The 27,565-nt window shown below is 36.0% G+C and overlaps 1 protein-coding gene across 1 annotated transcript in view; it reads left to right on the top strand.

Moving 5' to 3' along the window:
• LOC142336153 (cullin-3-like) overlaps positions 1-27,565 on the top strand; it is an 81,608-nt gene that overhangs the window by 51,680 nt on the left and 2,363 nt on the right. Inside the window, exons 13-14 of the mRNA XM_075384752.1 lie at positions 2,807-3,015; positions 22,273-22,379. Coding sequence (XP_075240867.1) covers positions 2,807-3,015; positions 22,273-22,379 — 316 coding nt within the window. The remainder of the gene's footprint in view (positions 1-2,806; positions 3,016-22,272; positions 22,380-27,565) is intronic.

Below are 27,565 nucleotides of genomic sequence, written 5' to 3'. Positions count from 1 at the left end.
TTGAACCAAATTCCCACTTCTCGCTTGTGGTTTTTTGTTCACATGCGGCATTTTGACTTTGATTTTTTGTATTAAATTTTTTTGATCTCATTTTTTAGAAGTGGTTTTCCCCAGTTCTTCTCACTCACAGCGTTTGCGCGCGTGACGTAATTTCTCTTTCTCTGCGTGATTAGATCATTTGCGTGATTAGATTTTGATCATACGTGACTTACCTCACTCAATAAAACAACTTTTCTACTTTAAAACTCAAGTTTAATTTGATTTAGTTTTAGGTCAAAGGAATTCATTTGTGCAGTAAAGGTCCCTAGTAAAAAGCTTCTGCGGAATGAATTTCAACAAGTTTTGTTTATTTTTCGTTCAATGTTTTTACCTAGCCTTTTGAGCGGCGTCGATTTTATTCAATTTAGATTGTATCTGTTTCTATCCCTTTTATACGGCAAGCAAGTATTTTCTTTCGCAGCTATTCCGGCAGTCTGCCGGCTACGGAAGAATTTATTGTACATAAGGGAAATGGTTTGATTATTAATTTCCTAATACATGTTATTTTCTCGAATGTCTCTATTAGTTGATAATTGAATTTTGGAGCAATTATATTAGTTTTTTGGTTTTCAATGCAGTTTTCGTTTGGCCGATTTTTCCTCTGACCCTTTTGTCCTCAAAAACGGGATAAACAGGTAATGCCTTGAGGACATTAAGTTCTCTGAGAGCCTTTCGGCTTATTAGACTCTTAGTATGCGATTCATCAAAATTATATTTGAGACATAATATCCCCTTTAATCCCAACCTCTACACATTGTTCTTACGGTAACCTAGCGTGCTAAAATACCAGCCTCCGCGCTCACTCCACGCCCCTTAATTAAGCCAAAGCCAGCGTCCCTAAAGCGAGGCTAGCTACTGATGAAGCTAACAGCTCGATATTCGTTTTCCTAATACATGTTAATTCCTCGAATGTCTCTATTAATTGATAAACGAATTTTGGAGCAATTATGTTAGTTTTGTGGTTTTCGATGCAGTTTTTCGTTTGACCGATTTTTCCTCTGACCCTTTTGACCTTTTGTCCTCAAAAACGGGATAAACAGGTAATGCCTGGAGGACATTAAGTTCCTTTAGAGCCTCTCGGCTTACTAGACTCTAAGTATGCGATTCACCAAAATTATATTTGAGACAATATCCCCTTTAATCCCAACCTCTACACATTGTTCTTACGGTAACCTAGCGTGCTAAAATACCAGCCGCCGCGCTCACCCCACGCCCCTTATTTAAGCCAAAGCCAGCGTCCCTAAGGCGAAGCTAGCTACTGATGAAGCTAACAGCTCGATATTCGTTTTCCTAATACATGTTAATTCCTCGAATGTCTCTATTAATTGATAAACGAATTTTGGAGCAATTATGTTAGTTTTGTGGTTTTCGATGCAGTTTTTCGTTTGACCGATTTTTCCTCTGACCCTTTTGACCGACCTTTTGTCCTCAAAAACGGGATAAACAGGTAATGCCTGGAGGACATTAAGTTCCTTTAGAGCCTTTCGGCTTACTAGACTCTAAGTATGCGATTCACCAAAATTATATTTGAGACAATATCCCCTTTAATCCCAACCTCTACACATTGTTCTTACGGTAACCTAGCGTGCTAAAATACCAGCCGCCGCGCTCACCCCACGCCCCTTATTTAAGCCAAAGCCAGCGTCCCTAAGGCGAAGCTAGCTACTGATTAAGCTAACAGCTCGATATTCGTTTGAGAGTCACTCGCTCGACGTCAGTCATTTCTTGGGTCTTGTAAAGGGCCTTGTTGTCCTATTGTGTTTTGTTCAGTGTTCAGTCGGATTTATTTTGTGCCGCGATTATTAATCAGCAGCTCATTTTTGTGGATAAATATTTATGAGTTTTCTGTAATGTATGTTTAGTTGCTCTCGAACGAAGATTGAAGCAATTATTGTTAACGTGTGTCGCTTCTTTTATGCAAAATTCTTGTTAATAAAATTGATTGGGAGAGAAAAGATAGGCTGTTGTAGCTTAGTAGTTAAGATGATGGACTGGCACCCTGGAAGTCAGGGATTCGAAGCCCTGTTGGGTCTCATTTTGGTGGATAAAAATTTTACGAGTTTTCTGTTATGCATGTTTAATTGCTCTTGAACGAATTAAGGAAGGTTTAAGGATATTATAGCTTAGTAGTTAAGATGATGGACTGGCACCCTGGATGTCAGGGGGTTCGATTTTTCCACCCATAACGCATTTGTAAGCTACAGCGCCGCTAGATTAAATTGCAGATTCCTGTCTGTTGAGAGCAATTCATCCGACGTTAGTCATTTTTTTCAAATTGGGAACAAATTATTGTGAACGTGTCTTTTTTAAGTTTTTGCTAGACCATTTTCTAGATTTTTCTCGTTTGCTTCATTGATTTGATTGACTGGTAAAGCCAGAGGGTGTTATCTGAGCAGGTATCTTAGAGCTTTACTAAGCTCTAAGAGTACGAAGGTATGAATATTTTATGGAAAGAGTTCCTTAAAAGTTCAGTGTGTGGTTGATAGTCTACCGGCTGTTATTTCGTTCTCAGAAACATGGACCTACTCTCCGTAACAGGAAATTTAAGATGAGATAGAAGGCGATTGGTCGCTGCTCTGTGCTTTTACATTTTATTTAGAAAAGGTTACTGCATTCTAACATGGAGCAATATTTTAAACAGATTCATGGACAATGTTTTCTGTCGATTTTCTCCACAATTTCCTCGAACGGTGTATATTTGGACTGTTATCCGGCATTTAGTCTTTTTGCTCCATCTTCTCATTGCTGTACATGTGCTTTTATGTAGAATTGACGGACCAGTTCACAGTAAATGACGAGTTCTACTCGAAGCTGTTCAAGATTAGAGTGACCAACATACAGGCGAAGGAGAGTGAGCCAGAGACTAAGGAGACGAGAGAGAAAGTGGAGGACGACAGGAAACATGAGATCGAGGCAGCCATCGTCCGAATTATGAAGGCCAGAAGGACATTAGTGCACAATCTCCTCGTGTCTGAGGTTAGTCACTACTCATTCTCGATTCGGTGCTTTTACCTTTTCAGGCCAATGACGCGCATTTGCTACATGATAGCTTTTTGGAATCCTGTAATCTTTATACGAAATTAATGAATTGCATTTCTTGAGAATTAAGAAATGCCTGAATGTATAAGACCCTGTGGTTAACCATGAGTAGAATACATGTTTAGGACGCATCTGGTGAGCAGGTTTTAGAGGCTTTCAGAACTATGTTTAAGTACTTGGTAGGCCATATTTAACGGCTTCCTCGAGCAAGACTGTTACGGTGCTGAATGAGCGGTGAAGTTTCTATAAAAAGGTATACGTGTGAAGGCTAAACTCGGTATTAGGGTTGTCGATTTCTCGATTGACCCATATGGGGCGTCGTGGGTTGTGCCATCACACACGCATAAACTTTATACATCACACGGACCATCATACGCGCATAAATTTTAGCTGACTTTACTAATGTGATATCCAACAACCCTGGTTTAATTTTGTGATTCGTTGACTGGCAGGATTTCTAGCGTCTACTCATGTGTACGGTATTGATGCATCAAGAAAACGTTTTTGGCTGCTCGGTATTTCTTCGGATCATTGCTGGTCATTGATTTCCTTTCCCATAATGTATGACTTGTTCCTGATTGTTCCATGGAAGTGACCACGGCCCGTCACTGCAGGCCTCGATGTTTTTGGGACTATAACTGCGATTCTGAGAGTTATTGCCAGCAGTCATAAGTGATTTTATTTCACCCAGACTGGGCATCTGTCAGCCTGGTTGTCGAGTTAGCGTTTGGATTTGTAACGACCCAATTGTGGTATTAGCCACCTCCATATACTTAAGAAATTAGCTTAGAGGACTCGAACCTGATGTCTCCAGAACCGCGGACAGTTATGCTACCGTTGTACCAAAGCTCTGCTGAGGTAGCCACTTTTTTAGCTTGTTATACCAGAAGCTGGATTATTAGAAATGCATGTTTAATACGCCGTATTTGCGAAATGGAAAACCGTAACAGCTAAAAAAGAAGTCTGTTCTTACGGTCTACGGCTGTGCCACTCTTTAGAAAACGCCAGCATGGCCCAACTTCGGTTTAGCCGCGCATGTGGGCATTAGGAATGATACCGTTTCCAAACCGCCATGGAAACATTTGACTTCGAAACCCAGCATAAAGGAGACCTTCGCGTATCCATTTTTATTCTTCAAATTTATTAAAAGCCGCCGTCAGCCTCTCAACGGCTATTATTTAGGCGCTCTCCTGTTTTTTAATTCGCTTTACCTTTCGATCAAGTTTTTCGTTTTAATTTAGTCACGATTTTCACGTTTGACTTTGACTTACTTCACTCACTGTTTCAACTGAACGGATTTTAATTTTTTCACGCATTGAATTACGCTATGTGGTGAATACTGTCAAAGTATACAGATCAAACTCAAAGACGGGATAAACAGATAAAGCCCGCTCATTAAGTCATTGGGAATTAGGTTATCAAAGTTCATTAGAGTGTTTGCTAGCTGACATTGGTATTAAGCTTATTAGCTTTCAGTTTAGAATCTGAATTAAGCATAGTTTTAGAATCCAACTGAAACTGCAAGACAAATTAGAACACTTTTTGACACTGAAAAAAAGCAAAAAAAAATTGGTCAATTTATCTCTTCGTTTTTTCTTTTTTGTTTAAGTCCCAATGTACATCAAGCTTGTCAACGGCGGCTTTTTTTAAAATCACCCACCAATTCAATGTAATCTAGTCACTTAAGATTACCGGTAAATTACAGGAAATAAAAAGTGAACAAGATTAAATATTAATGCTGCCCCAGAAAATTGAGAACCGAGCAAAGAGTATGCAATGGTCATGTTTTTTCCATACTCTCTTGGCAGATGTCAGAGAAGATTTTGAGTGCGTCTTTTTCTCAAGAACTCGAGGTCTTCGTATTCACTCTTGGCCGGAGAACCGTCTGCTTATCCCTTGCGTTGTAGATGAAACGGTGGTTCTGCCTCGCATTGTAAACGGTCGTTTCAACCTGCATAACTTTGGAACATAGTAGCGGAACCTTACAGATGCGCAGATTTATACTTCGACTGATATAGTCTGATCACTTTGCAAAAATTTGGCGACTTCCGAACTTAGCACTTGGTACACGCACTATCAGACTCATTTCTCTGAAGCCGGTATTTCGTGAATCTTAGTCATGGTTTTAGTTCTGCTTGTCGGGTTCATTGTCTGGAAATTTGGGGAAGATTTCTATCGTCTACCCATGTTTACGGTATTGATGTAGAAAGAGAACGTTTCCTCCTCAGTGTATTTGGATGCGGTTGGATAACCTGCCATCGAAGTGCTAGTTATTCCACACATCTGTAGATTTTGTCTTATCGATTCTGATGGTCAATTCTTATCATTGGATTTTCGTGATTGTTTTTGTTCTGAAGTCGTTGTTGCATCTCCCACATTACGAGCTGATTGAACGTTGTGTTTGGTTGCCCGGTATTTCTTCGGATTTTTGCTCATCATGATTTTGATTTCCCAAAATGATTGACTTCTTCCTGATTTTTCCATGGAAATGACAGCGGCCCGTCACTGGAGCCCTCGATTTTTTTTTGGGATATGCATGTAATTCTGAGGCAGTTTTTTTGCCAGAAGTCATAAGTGATTTTGTTTCTCCCATACTGGCCATTTGTTAGCCTGTTTGTCGAGTTTGCGTTTTGTTACAACCCAATTGCGGTATTAGCTACCTCCATATACTTATGAATTCAATTTAGAGAACTCAAAATTGATGTCTCCTGTACGCGGCCAGGTACGCTACCGTTTCATCAAGACTCTGCTGAAGTATCCTCTTCTTAGCTTGATACTCCAGAAGCTGGATTATTAGAAATGCATATTTACAACGCCGTTTTTGCTTAATGGAAAAACCGTAACAGTTAAAAAAAATGTTCTTCTTACGGTCTAAGGCTGTGCCACTCTTTAGAATATGTAGTGAATGCTCGACTTGGTTTTATCCGCGCAGTTTTGCACCGTTTCCAAAGCTTCAAAGAAGCGTTTGACTTGAAACCCAGCATAACGAAGACCTACGACCTTTATGTATTTTTTTTATTCAAGTATATTTTTGTTTGATCTAAAAAATTTTTATGAAGGTTTTAAGTTGACAAATCTAATATAGTTGTAAGATATGCTGGCTGTAAAATCACTCAAAAGCTGCAGAAGTAGGTGTAGAAAATACTAATTCAATGTAATCGAGTCACTTAAGATTTGCAATAAATTACAGCAAATGAAATGTAAACAAGCTTATGTAATAAATGCTGCCCCAGAAAATTGAGAACCGAGTTGTCATTTTTTCTACAAATTATTGTGGCAGTTGTTGTCAGATAAGATTTTGAGTGCGTCTTTGCAAGAACTCGCTGTCTTCGCCTTCACTTTTCGCCGGAGAACAGTCTGCTTCTCCCTTGCATAGTAGATGAATAGTGAAGCGAAATTACCTTTAATTTCCCCTGAATATGATCTGTAAGTATCGGACTCAGTAAACAGTGTTTGTTCTAACCAGCAGAATTTTGGTACATAGCAGACGAAATTTATGGATGCGCAGATTGATACTTCGACTGATATAGTTTGATCACTTTCGATGAACCTGGCGACTATCGAACTTAGCATTTGGAACACGCTTGATCAGACATATATGAAGCCGTTATTGCGAGTCTGGTTCATTGTCTTGATTTTCAAATCTATTTTGGATCAGTGTTCGTCCAGTGAACGCTGTTCTGATTGGTTCGAAATGGCAAATAATTATTATAGCTGCGAGGCTGTAAGCTGAGAGGTGCTTTATTGCGGTGCTCTTGGTTTTTTGTTTCGTCGTCTGATGCTCTTTTTTGGTTTAAATTTGTTCACACAACAAATTTGAAGATGTCAAATTTTCGGAACGACTTTTTCCTCTCACTAACGACGTTTGCGTGCGTGACGTTATTTCTCACTCTCTCTAGCAATAGTTTTTTGCGTGATTAGATTTTGATCACAAGTGACTTACCTCGCTCAATAAAATGACTTTTGCTTTTTAAAACTTAAGTTTAATTTGAATTTGTTAAGGTCAAAGGAACTCATATGTGCAGTAGGTCCCTAATAAGAGGTTTCTGCGAGATGAATTTCAACAAGCTTGATTAATTTATCGCTGAGTGTTTTTCACCTAGCTTTTTGAGCGGCGCCTGTTTTTTTAATTTAGATCTGTCTCTGTTTCTTTCTCTATTATACGGCATGCAGGTCTTTTCTTTCGCAGCTCTTCCGGCAATCTGCCGGCTATGTTTTCTTTTTTTGATTCTATCCCAAGTTGCATAGAGCGTGTCAACGGCGGCTATTTTCCGGCAATCTGCCGTCTATATTTTAAATTTAATCAGAAAATTTTCGATCAAAGTTAGAAGGTGACAAATCTAATGTAGTTGTAAGATATGCCGCCTCTAAAATCACCCACAGGCTGCAATAGGTTTACAGAATACTAATTCAAGGTAGTCTGGTTACTTAAGATTACCGATATACTACAGGAAATAAAAAGTAAAGATTAAGTATTAATGCAGCCCAGAAAATTGAGAATCGAGTAACGAGAATGCAATGGTCATGTTTTCTCCGTACTCTCTTGGTAGTTGTCAGAGAAGATTTTGAGTGTGTCTTTTTCGCAAGAACTCGCGGTCTTCGTATTCACTCTTGGCCAGAGAACCGTCTGCTTCTCCCTTGCATTGTAGATGAAACGGTGGTTCTCCCTTGCATTGTAAACGTTGGTTGTTTCAACCTGCATAACTTTGGAACATCGTAGCCGGACCTTACGGAGATTTATACTTCGACTGATATAGTCTGATCACTTTCCAAGAATTTGGCGACTTCCGAACTTAGCACTTGGTACACGCACTATCAGACGCATTTCTCTGAAGCCGATATTTTGTGAATCTTTGAGTCATGGTTTTAGTTCTGCTTGTCGGGTTCATTGTCTGGAAATTTGGGGAAGATTTCTATCGTCTACCCATGTTTACGGTATTGATGTAGAAAGAGAACGTTTCCTCCTCAGTGTATTTGGATGCGGTTGGATAACCTGCCATCGAAGTGCTAGTTATTCCACACATCTGTAGATTTTGTCTTCTCATCGATTCTGATGGTCGATTCTTATCATTCGATTTTCGTGATTGTTTATGTTCTGAAGTCTATGTTGCATCTCCCACATTACGAGCTGATTGACCGTTGTGTTTGGTTGCTCGGTATTTCTTCGGATTATTGCTGGTCATTGATTTTCCTCTTCCAAAATGCTTGACTTCTTCCTAATTGTTCCATGGAAATGCCGGCGGCCCATCACTGGAGCACTCGATGTTGTTTTTGTGATTCTACATGTTATTATGAGGGTTTTTTGTCTGCTGTCATAAGTGATTTTGTTTCCCAGACTGGCCATTTGTCAGTCTGGTTGTTGTATCAACCCAATTGTGGTATTAGCTACCTCCATATACTTATGAAATTAGCTTAGAGTACTCAAAATTGATGTCTCCTGTACCGCGGCCAGACATGCTACCGTTGCATCAAAACTCTGCTGAAGTATCCTCTTTTTAGCTTGATACTCCAGAAGCTGGATTATTAGAAATGAATATTTACTATGCCGTTTTTGCTTAATGGAAAAACCGTAAGTTAAAAAAATGTTTTGTTCTTACGGTCTACAGCTGTGTGCCACTCTTTAGAAAATGTAGTCAATGCTCAACTTGGGTTTATCCGCGCAGTTTGGCACCGTTTTCAAAGCTTCAAAGAAACGTTTGACTTCGAAACCCAGCATAACGAAGACCTACGACCTTCATTCATGCAATAATTTCCCCTGAATATGATCTGTAAGTGTCGGACTCAGTAAACAGTGGTTGTTCTAACCAGCAGAACTTTGGTACATAGCAGACGAAATTTATGGATGCGCAGATTGATACTTCGACTGATATAGTTTGATCACTTTCGATGAACCCGGGAGTATCGAACTTAGCAGTTGGAACACGCATGATCAGACATATGTGAAGCCGTTATTGTGAGAGTCTGGTTCATTGTCGTGATTTTCAAATCTATTTTGGATCAGTGTTCGTCCAGTGAACGCTGTTCTGATTGGTTCGAAATGGCAAATAATTATTATAGCTGCGAAGCTGTAAGCTGAGCGGTGCTATATTGCGGTGCTCTTGGTTTTTAACGGCTCGAAGAGGAGTATTGGTTTTTTTACGGTTTTTTTTTACCGGAAGTACCATTCGTTCAGACGCTGTTTTAACCTTAAAGCGAAAGTGAGTAAAACTGCCGTGTGAACTAATTTTTTCTGAGCGAGAGAAGTTTTTTGATCATGCGCTGCGTTTAGTGAATGACTTTTTGGCTTTGAAAACTAGTTTTCGACTGAATGGCACATATAGATAACCGTTTTTAGCCGTTTTTCTGCTTTTTAAGTGGCCCAAATTTTTTGCTTGTAATTTGGTTTTTTGTAGAAATCTAATTTTTTTCGATCCTATATTGAAATATAAACCTCGGAAATTGATGCCACAGTGTTTTGCAGAGCCTGAAAATGCGTTTGAAGTTCAAAATTGGCACATACTTTATTTTTTAGTTAATTTTTTTCTTTTTTTCTATTAATTTCATTTTTGGATCTGTCAGCCGTCTTTCTGTCAAAAATCAGTTAGTATGGCAACTTCCCTTTGATAATTCATATACTCAACGCCTCTTTCTACCTCGATGTAATTTTGTTTAATAGCCGCACAGCGATAGCCGGGGCTAATATTGGCCTTCTCTTATTTTTTTTATTTCGTCGTTGCGATTTTTGTTACGGCCATATGACGTCACAACCACTTCAAATCTGCTTTTTAATCATTCGTTCATGCAATTTCAACTAGAGTGCGTATGTGACGTCATTTTTCGCTGTTAGTGGAGCGAGTTTTTTCATTGCGTGATTAAATTTTTGGTCACACTTGACTTACCTCACTCTCAAAAATGACTTCCTCACTTTGAATTTTGACTTTTATTTACTTTAATTGAAAGAGATAAGGTCAAATGGGTGTGTGTCACTCTAAATGAAGGTTATTTGAGAGCAGCTAATAAAGGCAGCAAAAACTTATACAGATTTTTTATCAAAATATAACATATCAGCCTTTAATGAAAGTACGAATTTTTTTGGTCTGTCTTCTTTACTAATTTTGTGAGACTGTAGATCTACGAAGCTATTGCGGCTATTTTTTGATATTGTGCCAGCTATTTTTTTAAAATTGTACATATGCTAATCCAATTTTGGTAATATTTTCAAGTTTTGTCAGTTTTTTTGTGTTTTGGTTTTAATTACTAGAAAATTTTTTTGCGCAACATGAGGGTTTTTATTGAAAACAAAATTTATAATTTCGTTTTCAATAAAAATTCTATCAATTTTTGCCGTTAAGTTTTTGAAAAACGGTTAAAATTGTTTTTATAAATGGGGTCTTAAAATTTTTTTGATCATTTGTTGCAAAGTTTTTTTTAATGTTTTGTATGTTTGAATTCTGCTCTTTTTTGTTCTGTTCTGGAGGATGAATCGTTGTCTCGGATGACTCGTATTTTGTATGTCTCGAATGCTGAACAATGGAAGTTATTCGTTTTTTTTTTAATTTTTGATTTCAAAAATCAAGACATTCAGACATTTAGAATTCAAGACAATCAAGACATTTAGAAAATGTAGTCAATGCTCAACTTGGGTTTATCCGCGCAGTTTGGCACCGTTTTCAAAGCTTCAAAGAAACGTTTGACTTCGAAACCCAGCATAACGAAGACCTACGACCTTCATTCATGCAATAATTTCCCCTGAATATGATCTGTAAGTGTCGGACTCAGTAAACAGTGGTTGTTCTAACCAGCAGAACTTTGGTACATAGCAGACGAAATTTATGGATGCGCAGATTGATACTTCGACTGATATAGTTTGATCACTTTCGATGAACCCGGGAGTGTTGAACTTAGCAGTTGGAACACGCATGATCAGACATATGTGAAGCCGTTATTGTGAGAGTCTGGTTCATTGTCGTGATTTTCAAATCTATTTTGGATCAGTGTTCGTCCAGTGAACGCTGTTCTGATTGGTTCGAAATGGCAAATAATTATTATAGCTGCGAAGCTGTAAGCTGAGCGGTGCTATATTGCGGTGCTCTTGGTTTTTAACGGCTCGAAGAGGAGTATTGGTTTTTTTACGGTTTTTTTTTACCGGAAGTACCATTCGTTCAGACGCTGTTTTAACCTTAAAGCGAAAGTGAGTAAAACTGCCGTGTGAACTAATTTTTTCTGAGCGAGAGAAGTTTTTTGATCATGCGCTGCGTTTAGTGAATGACTTTTTGGCTTTGAAAACTAGTTTTCGACTGAATGGCACATATAGATAACCGTTTTTAGCCGTTTTTCTGCTTTTTAAGTGGCCCAAATTTTTTGCTTGTAATTTGGTTTTTTGTAGAAATCTATTTTTTTTCGATCCTATATTGAAATATAAACCTCGGAAATTGATGCCACAGTGTTTTGCAGAGCCTGAAAATGCGTTTGAAGTTCAAAATTGGCACATACTTTATTTTTTAGTTAATTTTTTTCTTTTTTTCTATTAATTTCATTTTTGGATCTGTCAGCCGTCTTTCTGTCAAAAATCAGTTAGTATGGCAACTTCCCTTTGATAATTCATATACTCAACGCCTCTTTCTACCTCGATGTAATTTTGTTTAATAGCCGCACAGCGATAGCCGGGGCTAATATTGGCCTTCTCTTATTTTTTTTATTTCGTCGTTGCGATTTTTGTTACGGCCATATGACGTCACAACCACTTCAAATCTGCTTTTTAATCATTCGTTCATGCAATTTCAACTAGAGTGCGTATGTGACGTCATTTTTCGCTGTTAGTGGAGCGAGTTTTTTCATTGCGTGATTAAATTTTTGGTCACACTTGACTTACCTCACTCTCAAAAATGACTTCCTCACTTTGAATTTTGACTTTTATTTACTTTAATTGAAAGAGATAAGGTCAAATGGGTGTGTGTCACTCTAAATGAAGGTTATTTGAGAGCAGCTAATAAAGGCAGCAAAAACTTATACAGATTTTTTATCAAAATATAACATATTAGCCTTTAATGAAAGTACGAATTTTTTTGGTCTGTCTTCTTTACTAATTTTGTGAGACTGTAGATCTACGAAGCTATTGCGGCTATTTTTTGATATTGTGCGAGCTATTTTTTTAAAATTGTACATATGCTAATCCAATTTTGGTAATATTTTCAAGTTTTGTCAGTTTTTTTGTGTTTTGGTTTTAATTACTAGAAAATTTTTTTGCGCAACATGAGGGTTTTTATTGAAAACAAAATTTATAATTTCGTTTTCAATAAAAATTCTATCAATTTTTGCCGTTAAGTTTTTGAAAAACGGTTAAAATTGTTTTTATAAATGGGGTCTTAAAATTTTTTTGATCATTTGTTGCAAAGTTTTTTTTAATGTTTTGTATGTTTGAATTCTGCTCTTTTTTGTTCTGTTCTGGAGGATGAATCGTTGTCTCGGATGACTCGTATTTTGTATGTCTCGAATGCTGAACAATGGAAGTTATTCGTTTTTTTTTTAATTTTTGATTTCAAAAATCAAGACATTCTGTTACGTTGTTCCTTACATTTTGTCCATATTCTTCACATTCTAGTTTTGTATCATTCGAGGTTTGTCATGGCACCCAAATTTATATTCCTTTTATTGATTTTTTCAGCGTCTAGAAAATTAAATGATTCCAGCTTTTTATTATATATTCGCCATATCTTTGGTTTGCAATTGGTTTCGTTCAAATAAGGCAGTACTGATATTTTGCTAGAGTCTTTTCCAAAATTTCCACTTATTAGTATTTTTGCAATTTTCTTCCGGCCTTGGTATTGTTTTCAAACGATTGTTTGCCTTTGAATTTTATTCTCTTGCGTATGGCTTTTCTATGATTAATTTAGTTTTTGATTAAGTTGAAAATGAAATCATGTTCTCGAGAAATGAAATCATGTTCTCGAGCTTATATACAAGAAGGGTAAAATATGTGTTGTTTATGTCTCAATTGCTGTGATTGGAATTCTTTTTGTAGTGGTTCTCTTTTTCCTTAATTTGAGCATTCTTTGAAAATTTAAATTTAGTTTCGAAGATCATTTTCTCCCGTTCGCAATCTTTTTCAGATTAGAATCATGAATCATTTGAGGGCAATTAATAGCCCTGTCAGCTTTTTCAACCTATCAATTTTTTGACCATCCTAATTATTTCGGACTTTTTTTAACGTTACCAAACGTTTTCAATAGAAAATTTTGCTGCATTTTGTTTTCCTGGTGACCGTGGCTAAAATTTAATTTTAGATCAGACCTGGGAGGTAATGAGAGAATAGTTTAATACAAGGCATTGGCTTCAGTTGCAATTCCGTTTGCAGTGTTGACGCTTCGAGTCACTTCGGAATTCTTCCGGCTATGTTCATAGGTTTTTTAAAGGAAGTTCTATTCGTTCAGGCGGCGTATTGACCTAGAAGCAAAAGAATAAAATTGCCGTGTGAGCTAAGTTTTGCTGAGGGATAGAAATTCTTTGATTATGCGTTAAGATCATTGAATGACTTTTCGACTTTGAAATGTGTTTTTGAGATAGTTTCGCATATAGATAGCCGTTTTTTCGTCCAATTGGCTCAGTGTTTTTGCTTATAATAGTTTTTATTGCAATAATTTTTAAAAGAAGCTGTATTAATATGTGAAACTCTGAAATTGATACCACAGTGTTTTTGAGAGTATAATAATGCGTTTAATTTCTAATTGAGCACATATTTCTATTTATTTAAATTAATTTTTGGGCTTTTTTAATTTAAGTCTTTCAATTTCAAAAGGTAGTGCATTTGGCAATTTATCTGTGAGCTTTCAGTAATTGATTGCCTGTTTATAACGTGAGATATTTTGTTTTATAGAATTGTACACATACTTGCCTGATTTTGGCTGTTTTTTGTCCAATTTTCCTGTTTTGTTTTTTTTTTGGATTCAATCACTAGACAAAGCTTTAAAATGCGCTCTCAGTGATCCTTATTGTCTTTTACTAATAATTGAATAATTTTGTGGCATTAAGTATATAAAGTCCTGCGAAATTTTTTTCGTAAGTGCAATTTTGAAAAAAAAATGACATTTTTTGCAAAAAATGTTTTTGTTTCACAACTTTGATTTATCTTTCTACCTCTTAAACTATACTGGAGGATAGCTATATGTTTTTATGCTAAATAAGGAATTGTAATCGTTTTTCTACTTCATGTCTATTCAATTAATATTTGAACTTCAAAATCAGGAACAAGTCTTCTTGTTCTTTCTTGTTTTTGTTTCTGCCCTTATTCTCCGCATTCTAGCATTTTTTAGTCCATCATTTTCCTGAGACTCATAGTTCTAATCAGTTTTTATCAGCTGTTATCAGTTTTTTCAAAACTAATGATATTTGCCCTTTTCTTGGATTTTTACTTTTGCAATTGTTTTCATTTGACATATTGCGGCACTGAGAATTTGCTTGAAAGGCTTTTCAAACATTTTGATTAAAATTTACTTTTTAGATTAGTATGGGGCTTTTAGTTTTGATTCCCACTGTTTTTGCGTGTACGTTTATTTTTTATTGTCTCGGTGATAAATTTGAAAATTTTTCGACGATTTTGCTGATTTTTAGTCTTTGCCATTTTTGTCCCATTGTATCGTTTCTTTAAATGTATTTGTATTTGAATTAAATTTTCATGCCTATGTTCTCTTTTTATCGCAAAGCATGCAAGTTTCTTTTGCTACAAAGTTGTCTCTTTCTATGCAATTTGCCATAAAGTAGAGAAATTTTAATCCATTTTCCTTTTTACGTTTTTTTAGAGCTGATTTTGAGCTCGTTATGGCTTGGCTTATATTTTGTGGTCGTTTTTTTAAACTAAATTTCCTTGCATGAAACAACTTTTTTGTTTAAACTACATGAAAAGTAAATTGAGTTTTCCTAATTTTTCATGTTAATTTTCTGGCAAATTTTCTTTTGTTCCTTGACTTAAGACTGCTGTTTTCTCTGCATTGATGCGTTCTTTGAGGAGATTTTAGTTATTTGCAAATCCGGTTGTTTTGGGGGATACGGCTTCGAGACAATTCCGGAATTCTTCCGGCCATGTTTTTTGTTTCGTAGTCGGACGCATTTTTTCGTTTTAAATTTGTTCACACAACAAATCTGAAGATGTCAAGTTTTCCGAATGACTTTTTCCTCTCATTAAAGACGTTTGCGCGCGTGACGTCATTTCTCACTCTTTTTAGCAATAATTTTTTGCGTGATTAGATTTTGATTACAGGTCACTTACCTCACTCAATAAAACGACTTATGCTTTTTAAAACTTAAGTATAATTTGAATTTGTTAAGGTCAAAGGAAGTAGTATGTGCAGTAGGTCTCTAATAAGAGGCTTCCGCAAAATGAATTTTGACAACATTGATTATTTTATCGCTGAGTGTTTTTTACCTAGCTTTTTGAGTGGCGCCTGTTTTTTTTTGTCTGTCTCTGTTTTTATCTCTATTATACGGCACGCATGTCTATCCTTTCGCAGCTATTACGGCAATCTGCCGTTTTCTTTCTTTTGTTTCAATCTCATTGTGCATCAAGCGTGTCAACGGTGGCTATTTTCCGGCAATCTGCGGGGTATATTTTAATCTTCGATCAATGTTAGAAGTTGACAAATCTAATGTTGTAATTTTTTTCTTATTAATCAAAATGGCATAGAATATAATCCAAAACGTACATGAAGCAAAACGTTTTCATGACAGGAGCAGGATGGCGACTTCAATATATCGTTTTTCAAAGATGGATAAAAGCTTATGATTCTCTTTGGAAAAATTAAGCTGCATTGGAGGTGGTCTCAATTTGAAAATAAATGAAAGGATGTTGGAGTTGGAAATGATGTTTGAATTCAAAAATCCATCGGAACTTGACTTGGGTTTGGTTTGAACCAAATTTTCACTTGGTGTTTAGTTGTACTGGTGGTATTCATTTGCTTTGAGTTTTAGAAAAGTTGTGAAAGCTTCCACGGTTCTAATTGATCAAAATGGCATAGAATTTAATGCAAAACGTACATGAAATAGTTTTATGTTTCGCGTTGCTAATAGAGCTGATTGATGAGTTATTTATTGCGTGGCTAATTGAGCTAAAAGGCATTTGCTCGCTTATTTAAAAGTGTATGAGTCCACTACAGATAGTTAATTTTGAAGTCAAGATCTGTTTGATGTCTACAATCCATTGGTGGTTGTGGAATAAGACTTTAAGTTCGCTATCCAGTACATCAAAACTTTTGTTGCCTGTTTTTTGGCAGAAACTCTTCTTGATCATCTTAGTAACGTTTGCAAGACAAACAGCAGACGAGCCTGCGAAGTTGCATCAAATTCTCTTTTGCATTGTAGCTGGATTGGGCAACGAAAAGCAATTGGGCTCTGAGAAACTATTTTGGCACGTGCCTTTTAGTGGTCTGGAAAATCTGACAGTGGCTGTTGCAAGCTACAGAGCTTAGTAACACATTCCTTTTGGCTGATCAGATTGGCCCAAGTGCATGCAATGATTCTTGTGTTGAAGAAATCCGTGAATACAAAGACTCATTTTGAGCATCTTTGATTTCATCGATTTCTGGGCGTCATCTCTTTGAATTGATTTCTTTCTTGTTGTATTCAAATCAAACCTGGATCCATTTTCATTTCCGGTGTAGCTGACGCAGGTACATCCTGGTAACGCTGTTTTTTTGCGGAAAGGCTTAATGACTCTCAGTATGTGCCGATCTTGCATCCGACCTTGTATTCAGTTGTGCGTTTTTGAGGTCACTAAAATTACTACGCCTTATTGTTCTGGTAGTATCCGAGTTAAATTATTTGAATTGGTTCTTGATTACTATGAAATTGAATGGTGCTTCCCTGATGTTCAGATTTTTTAGTGATTGTGAAAACTGCCATTTCTAATCCCACAAACTGACAACAACTTTGACTTCGTTATAGCGTTGCCATGTATTGTATTGTGCGAATGAACCACAGGACAAATTATCAAAGTTGGATGGTAAAATGTTGGTATAAAAATGAAAAGAGCAGATTCTAAAAGCATTGGCAGGATGTTTAACACATTGATTTCACTTTTTCTCTCGTGTGTCCCAAGTGGTCTCTTATTGACAACTTTATGAGGCAGACTATTGTTGATCTAAGTTGTGACCTTTGTGGTCGAATGTTTGTGGAAAACGCAAAGTTTTGTTGTTGATTTTGCCAGAAGAGCAGGATGGGCGACTTCAATATGGCGTTGCTAATAGATCGATAAGACCTTATGATTCTCTTCGGAAAAGTTAGACTGCATCCGAGGTGGTCTCAGTTTCAAAATAAATAAAAGGATGTAGTTTGCTCAATTCGAAAATCCATCGAAAGTTGACTTTGGTTTGCTTTGAACAAAATTTTACTTGGTTTTTAGTTGGACTGCATTCATCTGCTTCGAGTTTTTAAAAAGGTTGTGAAAACTTCCGCTGTTGTAATTGATCAATATGGCATAGAATTTATTGCAAAACGTACATGAATAAAGTTGTGAAAACTTGCGCGGTTCTTATTGATCAAAATGGCAGAGAAATAAATGCAAAACGTGCATGAGATTGCTTTGTTTCGCGTTGCTTATAGAGCTGAATGATGAGTTATTTATTACGTTGCTAATTGAGCAAAAAGGCATTAGCTCGCTTTTTTTAGAAGTGTAAGCGGCTGTGGAATAAGACTTTGAGGTCGCCATCCAGTATTGAAGAACTTTTGTCGCCTGTTTTTTTGGCTGAAGTTCTTGATCATCTAAGTCCCAGTTGCAAGACAAACAGCCGACACGAGCCTCCGAAGTTCTATCAGATTCTTTTCTCCATTGTAGCTGGATGGGGCAACGAAAAGCAACTGGGCTCTGAGCAACTACTTTGGCACGTGCCCTTTATTGGTCTGGATAATCAGACAGTGGTTGTTAAAACCTACAGAGCTTGGTAACCAAACGCACATTCCTTTTGGCTGATCAGATTGACCCAAGAGCATTCAAAGATTCGTGTGTTGAAAAAAGCCGCGAATGCAAAACCTCATTTTGAGCATCTTTGATTGCATCGATTTCTCTATCTTTGAATTTGGTTTCTCGCTTTTTGTATTAAAACTAAATCTGGATCCGTTTTCTTTTCTGGAGTAGCTGATTCTGGTAAATCGTGGTAACGCTGTTTTTGGCGGAAAGTCTGAACGACTCTCAGTATGTACCAATCTTGCATCCGACCTTGTATTCAGTTGTGCTTTGTTGAGGTGACTAGAAACAGTTGTGCGTTGTTGAGGTTTAGCTATTGTGAAAAATTTGACTCTGCTATAGCTTTTACCGGGAAGTTGAAATAAATGAACCGCAGGCGAGACTCTAAGAGCCAAACAGCATTTGAAAAATTATAAAATCAGTTCAATTGGAGCTGAAGGAAAGGTATTGGTATTCAATTGAAAATCTTAATGATCTATTGCATCTTTGTTGTTTCTCGGCCGTTGTATTATTCCAGCTTTATGGGACCGACCCCCTTTGTTGAAGTGGAATAAACACTGATCTCTCTTTAAAAATTCAGCATTAGGACTTAAACATTAAGATACTGATAGAGCGAAAAAGACGTTATGGTTCTTTCAAGACTTGAAGCTTATTCAGTTAGTATCAATCAAAAGTTGAAGTTTGTTTAATTTTTTTACAGGTTGAGTTCGTTCAATTTGAAAATCAGTAGAAACCTATTGTAGCTGGTTGTAATTTGAAAATCAATCATGGTTTTGAATTAATTTGTTTCCAAAACAAAATTTATACGATACGATCTAGTTCAGAAATCACAGGACAAAATGCTAATTGATATTAGAAAGTGTACAGACGATTAACCTTAAATACAATACCAGAGAAGGAAGTAAAATTCAATTCCTAGCGAGGAAAGAGAAGGCAGTTGTCGTATGTGCTACTCTTATTGCATTGGCGGCTGCGCGGAAAGATTGAGTGCGCCATCTAAAATTGAAACAAAAATGTTGCCACTTACTGCCGGAACTCTGGGTTATCGAAGTCACCCTTTGTAGAAGCAACATGGGAGATTGATTTTTCATTATGCAGAACTTAATTTCGAAATCCATCTGCCTTTTGGTTCTGTAGATTGGCCCATCAGCGAAAAAGTGAGTGACTTAAAAAAACAGCATTCTGAAAACATAATTAAATTACTCGTTCTGCCACTCAAGCTAGGGCATCCATTGCTACACCGTATGTTCCTCCATTGAAACCTGTGGCATGCAGATAACTGCCTAGCAAGAAAAGGCAACTTCAATATTTTCGCCTAGTTTTTCTCGAAGACAAGACAGAACTTGTTGAGATCACTGAAACTTGGCCTGCTAACATAATTTTAAGACAGTATATTCTAAATGAGGAGACGAGAAACTGCCTGAAGACATCAAATTCAAATTTTAGCTGTCACCTGCAGGTCAATTGACTATAACAACATCGCTTACCCGCAGGACTATGGAACGCGTCGTCAATTTGCAATGAAGTAGATTTCCTTGAGCCTTATTTAATAGCCCATGATTTTTCGTTTTTCGCTATTATCGAAACATGGATATACGATTTCAATCAACACTGTGTTGATTTAATAGCTTGCTGTAATTACTCTGTTTTTAGCATTTACTGTACAAGTTTTCGCGGTGGTGGAGTTGCTCTATTAGTTAAGAGTAAATTTAAAAGAAAGCCTCTTCTTGAACGTACGATAGGGTCCCTTGAGTGCTTAGGAGTTGCAGTAGTTCTCTATCGTCAAAATACGCTCATTGGATACAGGCCACTATCAGGTTCCTGCCATGTTTTCTTGGAAGTTATCCAGTTTACTCTCTGAAAGTATAGCAATGTATTCAATTGTATTTATTATGAGTGATTTTAGTTAGTATTGCTTTGAAAAGAAATGAAACCCACAGTTTAAAATTTACGTACCTTATGGAAGAACTTGGTTTTTAACTGTGCACAGTGAAGCAACAACGAATGAAGGCAATTTACTTGATTAAATTTTTATGAATAAAGATGCCACTTCTGACCTGAATTTTGAAAAAACTATACCCTCTGACCATTAGGCTATTACTTTTTACATGGTAATTGAGAAAACCACATGCCAGAATGTTGCTCGAAGGGTCGTATAAAAAGCATTAAATCACGGTGAGTTTGCTCATTTTTTGGCATCTACTTGACAAAATCATTTCGCTGGAAATGATTGGAAGCAACTCGATTCATTAACTTTGCTTGAAATGGGTTCTGAAGAAGTATTCAATTTTGAAAATAAGCTTGTTTCTACTCGAGTGCCATTTTTATCAGTGATAAGATTGGCCCATCCGCGAAAAAGAACGACTTCATAAAACAGCATTCTGAAAACATGACTAAATTACTCGTTCTGCCCCTCAAGCTAGGGCATCCGTTGCTACACCGTATGTTCCTCCGTTGAAAACTGTGTTATGCAGAGAACTGCCTAGCGGGAAAAGGCAACTTGAATCTTTTCACCTAGTTTATCTCGAAGACACGACAGAACATGATGAGATCACTGAAACTTGGCCTGCTAACATAATTTTAAGACAGTATTTTCTAAATGAGGAGGCGAGAAACTGGCTGAAGAATTCAAATTCAAATTTAAGCAGCCACCTGTAGGTCAATTGACTATAACAACATCGCTTACCCGCAGGACAACATGATTGTAGCTACATGTTACTAATATTAGAATACTGTCCAAAATAGTCGAAAATGCGATTTGAGTCGGATAGTTGATTACTTGGACTGGAACGGATTATGGCCGCCACTAAAGTCTGCTTATCGTCAGCAGCATTCAACTGAAACAGCAGTAGTTTATTGCCCCGAGGGCTTGACTGAGATTGTGGCAAGAAGGAAGCTTGCTCTTTTGATGTCTTGCTTTGACATCAGCTTTTGATATGGTCAATTTTAATGTTTTACTCGAAATATTGCGAAATTAACTTGGCTTTGATGGACCAGTCCTACGGTTTTTTGATAGTTACCTGAGAAGTCAGAATTCGCGAGTCACTGTTGCGAATGAGTTCTCAGATTAATTTTACAATGAAGCCGGTCCACAGGGCTGGAAAGGGGCCAGTGTTATCATTCTATTTGACACCACTTTATCAGTTTTAAATGCATTTGGCTTCATTTATCATTTTTATGCAGATGACGGTTGATTTATCTTTGAATTAGATGACAACATTTCAAGTTTTTTTAAACAAACAATTGAGGCTATGCGCATCTGATTTGATTGTTTTTGCGACCACAATTCTAATTTTTCGTCTATTGTCTCCTCTTCTTTACTTGGAATTGAGTTACCAATGAAAATTTGGATAAATTTATTGGGCTTTTCTTTAGACAGCAAGCTGACTTTTAATAACCAAGTGAACCGCGTTTATGGAAAGCGTTATATACAATTACGGAAGTTCTATTCGATTCAAAAGTTCTTCGGTGAAAAGCAAAGGAGAGAACTTGCGTCATTTTTCGTTCTTTTAAGCCTGAAATATTCTAATGTTATATACCTTCATTTGAGTTGCAGTTTGTGTTGGGTGTTTTACAGTGCCTATGAGGAAAACATTTGGTTAAAAATGTACTGATTGCCCATTGAACCAAGGATCCTTTGCAAATGTGAGCACTCATGTTTAAAGTTGATAGATCGATGGCTCCTATCTAATAAATAATTTACTTCAACGGAATACAACATCTGACCGACCGAATACAACGGAATACGACATTAGAAACTGTTTCGAATCCCGAAATGCTCGTCAAATGCGTTCAAGTTTCAGCTTTCAAAGCGCTAAGAGATGTGATGAGTTACCTGATTATATACGAAACGCAAAAACTTTTGAAGAGTTCTAGAAGCTGCTGAAAACAATTTTTTCAAGACTTTTGATTTTCGACTATCACTCTTGGGTCTGGAAAATGTGGCTAAGCTTCCGTCCTCATCATCAATACGTGGAGAGCTTGCTTGTGGCGAATAGTAATGATTGCTTCTGGATTTTAATGAAATCTTATGTCTGTTTGCAACGAAAAACAATTTGCATTTTTTTCGAAAAAGTTTTGCTACGTCAGCATATTTAAATTCCATTAAGATCTCAAAATATACACTTCATTGAATTTTATTTCCATATTTGAGAATGGACACCCTGTTTGAGTTTTGAAATGATGATGATTAATTGAACTATACACTTTAATCCCCAATTTACTTTATTCTGAAAATTGATGTTCTGTTAAATACTCTTTTACAGGTGACTGAGCAGTTGAAGAGTAGGTTCAAACCAGTGCCACAGGTGATCAAGAAAAGGATTGAGAATCTGATTGAGAGAGACTACTTGGCCAGAGACCAGAACGACTCGTAAGTGCACATATCAATACCTACATTACGAACGTCAAACACACCGGCATCTCGTTGCTTTTAACTTTATTATAACATTAAGTCCTCTATAACGTGCGTTAATATAGTACGTGCTCTCGTGATTCGCAATTAATATCACCTCATTAAGCTTTGGGTCACAAATGAAAAAATATCTGGAGAAGTCAGTGCTAGTTTTTCAATTTGGAGAAAGTCATTTTTAACTCCATGAGGTGGAGTTGCAATTTGAATAGCTACCATAGCTGAGTGGAGCTTTTCTCTTGGTTTTATACCACTCCAGCTATAATGATTTAATTTTTCAGTCGCTAGGTTTGTTCTGAAACAGGGTGTAAAAGTCAATGCCGCACGTGTCAAAACTTATGTTTTTTTGTCAAACAAAAAAGAAAAATTGTTTGTTTTCATGCCAAATTAAAAAGATAGAGAAAAGTAGGCGTGAAAAAATTAGCGCTGAGTAAGCAAAATTTTTTTCATAAAGCTTTCGAAGGTTTTACATACTATGAGGAGACAAGTGAATTTTGTATAGGTCAGTTTTTACTTAGATAGTTAAAGTTAAAGAAAGAACAAGATAAATTCTAGGGGATTTGTAGCTTTAGGGGAATATTGTAAAAAAATGTAAGATTTGATCTGGTTTGATTCTTTTGAATTTTTCTCATTTCTTTTCTCTTTGCTCAGTTTTTCTGGGAATAAATTGTTTATAATCTTTTTCCATAATATTTTATTCGGTCTTCACAAACTCTGTTTTATACATTTTGTGGAAAAATATTTGTTTTGGAGTTGCAACTTCAGAAACGTATTCAACGAAATGTTTTCTGATTTTGCTTTTCTCATTTTAATTCTTTTTCCTTCCATGTCTTCCAATTAATTGATAAAATGAAGTGATTAGTGGCTTTAGCAAGTAGACTACTGAGTTTACGTTAAGTTTTAAACCGGGTCAATTTTGGGAGTGTTGCGGTTCTTTTATTTCGGCAGGGTTTTTGCTACGACGATATGACTTCCCGCTAACTTTAAATCAGCGTTTTCCACTTATTCTTGCAATATTTTTTACTAAGTTGTGTGCGTGACTTCTGTTTCACATTTGTGGTGATTTTTCTGCAATTCAAAGAATTTCAATTGTGTCGAGTGCTGTTTTTTTAAGATTTGTTCGTGATTTTTGAAGTCAAAGTGGAGAGGTGATTGTGGTCAAGCCAAAACAGCGGCGTCAATTTCTCTTATTAATAGCCCCGAAGCGATAGCGACTATTATTGGGAACATCGTGTTTTTTTAATTCGTCGTCTCCATCGATGACTGTTAAGACCTGACCTCTTGGAATTGCCTTCAGTGATATCTACTGCTTTGGGGTTGAAATTTGTGTCCGTGATGTAATTTCTGCTTTTAGGTCAATTGTGTGACTTACCTCACTTAAAAAAATGACTTCTGAACTCATTTAAGGAACTTTAAATTTTATGAACTTTTACTTGTTAAAGATCAATAGTGTGCATCTAAGTAGTGCCAAACTTAGATGCCCTATTTCTTGAGTATGTCTTTTTTATTTCGAATATCAATTTTGAAAAAGCTCTTTTAGGGTTTTTCCTTATAGACCGTATGTGTCATAAAATTGAAAGTCCGAATCTAACCCAAAAGGTCTTGCGGTCTATTAAAGGACTGGTGATCGATCTGTCTATGCTATTTTTTTAGTTGTTGCATTCCAAGGAAGGTCACAAAGCGGCTATTTTTGGACCACCTGCCGGCTATGTTTATAAAGTAGAGTAAGAAAACGGTAAAAAAAGAAATTTTTTTTGGCTCGTGGTTTTTTGTTCACATTCGGCAATTGCACTTTACTGTTTCTCTTAATGGCAATTTTTACTGTTTCTCTTAATGGAGCTTTTTCTGTATAGTTCATTTTAGGTCTAGTTCCTTATTCATTCAATTAAAATTTTTTGATTTGTAGGTAAGGAATTTTCCTGCTATGATTTTGTTAATTCGCGCGAATAGTTTTTTGTCACCGGTGACTTACCTCACTGTCACAGTGATTTTCTTTTCTCTCAAATTAAATTTTTTAACTTTAATTTGGAAGATTTGAGGTAAATCGAGGATATTTTAATCTAATTGAAGGGCATTTCATGGCAGCCTTGCAGTTCACAAATCAGTTAGAGACTTCACAACAATTTATATAAAAAGTTCATTTTCAAAATTTTTGATTCATAATCAATTGCTCTCGAAGAGAAACATTTATTGTAAACGTGTTTTTATGCAAAATTTTCTTGACCGTTTTTTAATTTTTCAAGTGACTTTTACGCCCTTGACTTCTTGCGTTTTGCTTGATCTAAAGTACTCTCTCATTCATAATTTCAAGCAGCTGAACTCAATTAGCGGCAATTTACTACTTAAAGTTAAATGACAAGTACGCTAAAACTGGTGTCATTTTTTTCCTTTTAAATCTTAATATTGATGTATATCAATCTCTAATGAGGTTATTTGAAGCCCCCTAATGCTTTTCTTAGTCGCATTCGCCCCCCTCACTGAAGCAGGCAGCAATTGATTAGAGCTCCCACTAGCCGTTCGAAAGCAATTCTTCCGACGTTCGTCTGTTATGTTTTGAGACTGCAGGTCTATGAAGCTATCGCACTTCTTTTCTTGCAATATGTCAGCTATATTCGGTCAATGTACACAATTTTAATGAACACCTGTTGCGATAATATTAGTTAAACAAGGCGGCTCGGTAATGTGCAATGGCACATAAGGTTCCGACCCCGCCCATCCACAATTTTGGCATAATTGTCTACCAAATGGGGAACAGATAGAAAATCCCAAAAATTATTTTTTGCGAATCCCAAAAAAGACCAAGTCTTTTTCAAAAAATTCTGTATGAACGATAAGATAAACTCCAAAACAAATAACTCAGTGGAGTAAAAATTGACGCATTAGATTGCTGTAATATGTCAATATTAAGAAAGCGAGTCGAAACGAACAGCAAAATCAAACAACAACAACAACAAACATTAATTACATCAAAAAATTTATGTCCCTCTTAAAAACTAAATTTAATAACAAAGTCAACATACCGCCAGATAAACCTGAAACTAAACAAAAATAACTTATAAATCACCAGAAAACATATGCGACCAGTCCATAAAAAGGTTTGGTAACAATTATACAAAAAAGAACAAAAACAGAAAAGTAAAAAAAATTAACTTATTTTTTTGAAACAATTAACTTCAAAGTAATAAATACCATTAGGAATAAATTAATATTACCACAAATTTGCGATTACCACTGCTTCTATAGAAGGGCATTAGGACTTGACCTTTTTCATTTTTTAGAGCGGCTAAAAAGAACAACAAAGAACAAACAAAATTTCAATTGAAACTTGCCAGAAAACGCTGTCAAAACCGCCAAGCCAAATTTTGGCACTCAAAATATATTTGATTGCGCCTTCTTCAAACAGCTATAATGTAGTACGTGGCCATTCATTAGTAAGACTAGGTAACAAGTAGACAAAAAAGCGAAGTGCTAAAGTATGTAATACTTTTAATTTTTTTTTCGAAACAAAATTACATTCAATGTCATGAAAGGCATTAATTACAAAAAGAGCTATTCAAATATCGTCGTTTTTTCATGAAAAGGAAACCCTCGAGACCTGTAATTATCCAGAATACTTCTTGCATCTACAAAAAGAACGTCAAATATGACAAAAATCAAATTAATTTAATTTTTTTTTGTGAAAAAGCGGTGTCGAAGCCAGTAAGGTCATAACAAAATCTGGGGACACCAATCCCTTTTATTCCCTTGACACCCATAATGTCATATTTGACCTGTAATCAACTAACGAGATTAGGTAACAAAAAGAAACTCATAAAAAGAACAAAATTGCGAAGTTAAAAAAGTTTTTTTTTAATTTTGGAAAACGATGGGTTTGAAAGTCATAAAAGCCATCAGCTATCTGCTAATATCAGAATATCGGTTTTTCTATTCTTCCATGAAAAGCCAATGAAAGCTATCACTATACAGGAAATTTCATACGACCGAAACGACAAAGTATAAATGACAGTTAAGACAAAATTAAAAAATTCAATTGATTTCAAGAAAGAGGCGTCGAGGCCATTAAAACGATGATTTATATCTTTCAGGATTTTAATATGTTCAATTGTGCTTTAATTTGAATGCTAATAAGGTGACATGAGAACTGTCAATAATGTGATATTGTGACAAAATTAGAAAACGTGAAAAACTGGCAAATATCAAAACAAACAAAAATCTAAAATCTTGTAGTATCAAAGCCGGAAAACAATAATTTCAGGCTTAAAACTGCCAACGAGAATAAATGTTAACTCAGTAGAAAGAAGAAGCAGTCTTTTTTTGCTGAGACTAAGCTGGAAGTTGAACAAATTAAGAAAAAAATAGAGGAAAAGTTAATTAAGCCATTATTTATTGAAAAGTCAATTATTTTTAAAAAAGAAACGACCATAAACTTTCAATTAAAAAACTAAATGCATTAGCCTGGAGCTGTTTAGCAAGCGAATTGGTTGGACCTATCACTCCTGAGCTTTGATTTGATATGTTCTGTTCTTCTTTATTAAACAAAAGTCTTTTTTTTTAAAAAAAAAAGACCGACTGATTACAACCCGATTTTTTTTGGATTGTAACAGTCCAAGAATGGCCCAAAACTACCCCTGTTAATACTTATTGTCCGTTAAGAACAATTGATTTTTCGAAAGTTGTAGATATAGATAATTTCTGAGTTGAAACTCAAAATAAATTTTGCATTTTTGATAATCAACGAGTAAAGTTAGCAAAAAACGGCAAAGTTTTAACTACAAGACACTCTCTGCGGACTCTGAAGTAGAAATAGCCCCCCTCTGAGTCTACAAAGATTGTATGAGTGTTGTTTGGGGGTGTACTGTAGGCAAATTTAATCAAAGTGGACTAAAGTAGCTTACTTCGTGCTGTTGTTGATGAAAAAGGCTAAATTTTGAAATGTTTATCCAGATTTTTTGACCAAAAAATTAAATCAAAACAATCATAAATGCTTGTTCGTCTTCAAAAATAAAATCAACGACACTATTCTTAAAAATTATAACAAATTTTAGCAAAATTGACGAAAATTTAGGCAAAAATTCCGGAAAATGTGAATAAAAACAACGTGAATTCACTCTTCTTTTCTCAGAAGTTTAAGCCTCGATAACTCCCTG

The sequence above is a fragment of the Convolutriloba macropyga genome, chromosome 3, assembly GCF_964194025.1.
Source record: "Convolutriloba macropyga chromosome 3, txConMacr16.3, whole genome shotgun sequence".
Lineage (NCBI taxonomy): Eukaryota > Metazoa > Xenacoelomorpha > Acoela > Convolutidae > Convolutriloba > Convolutriloba macropyga.
The sequence above is the reverse complement of the archived record's forward strand: the minus strand, read 5'-3'. Positions and strand labels throughout refer to the sequence as shown.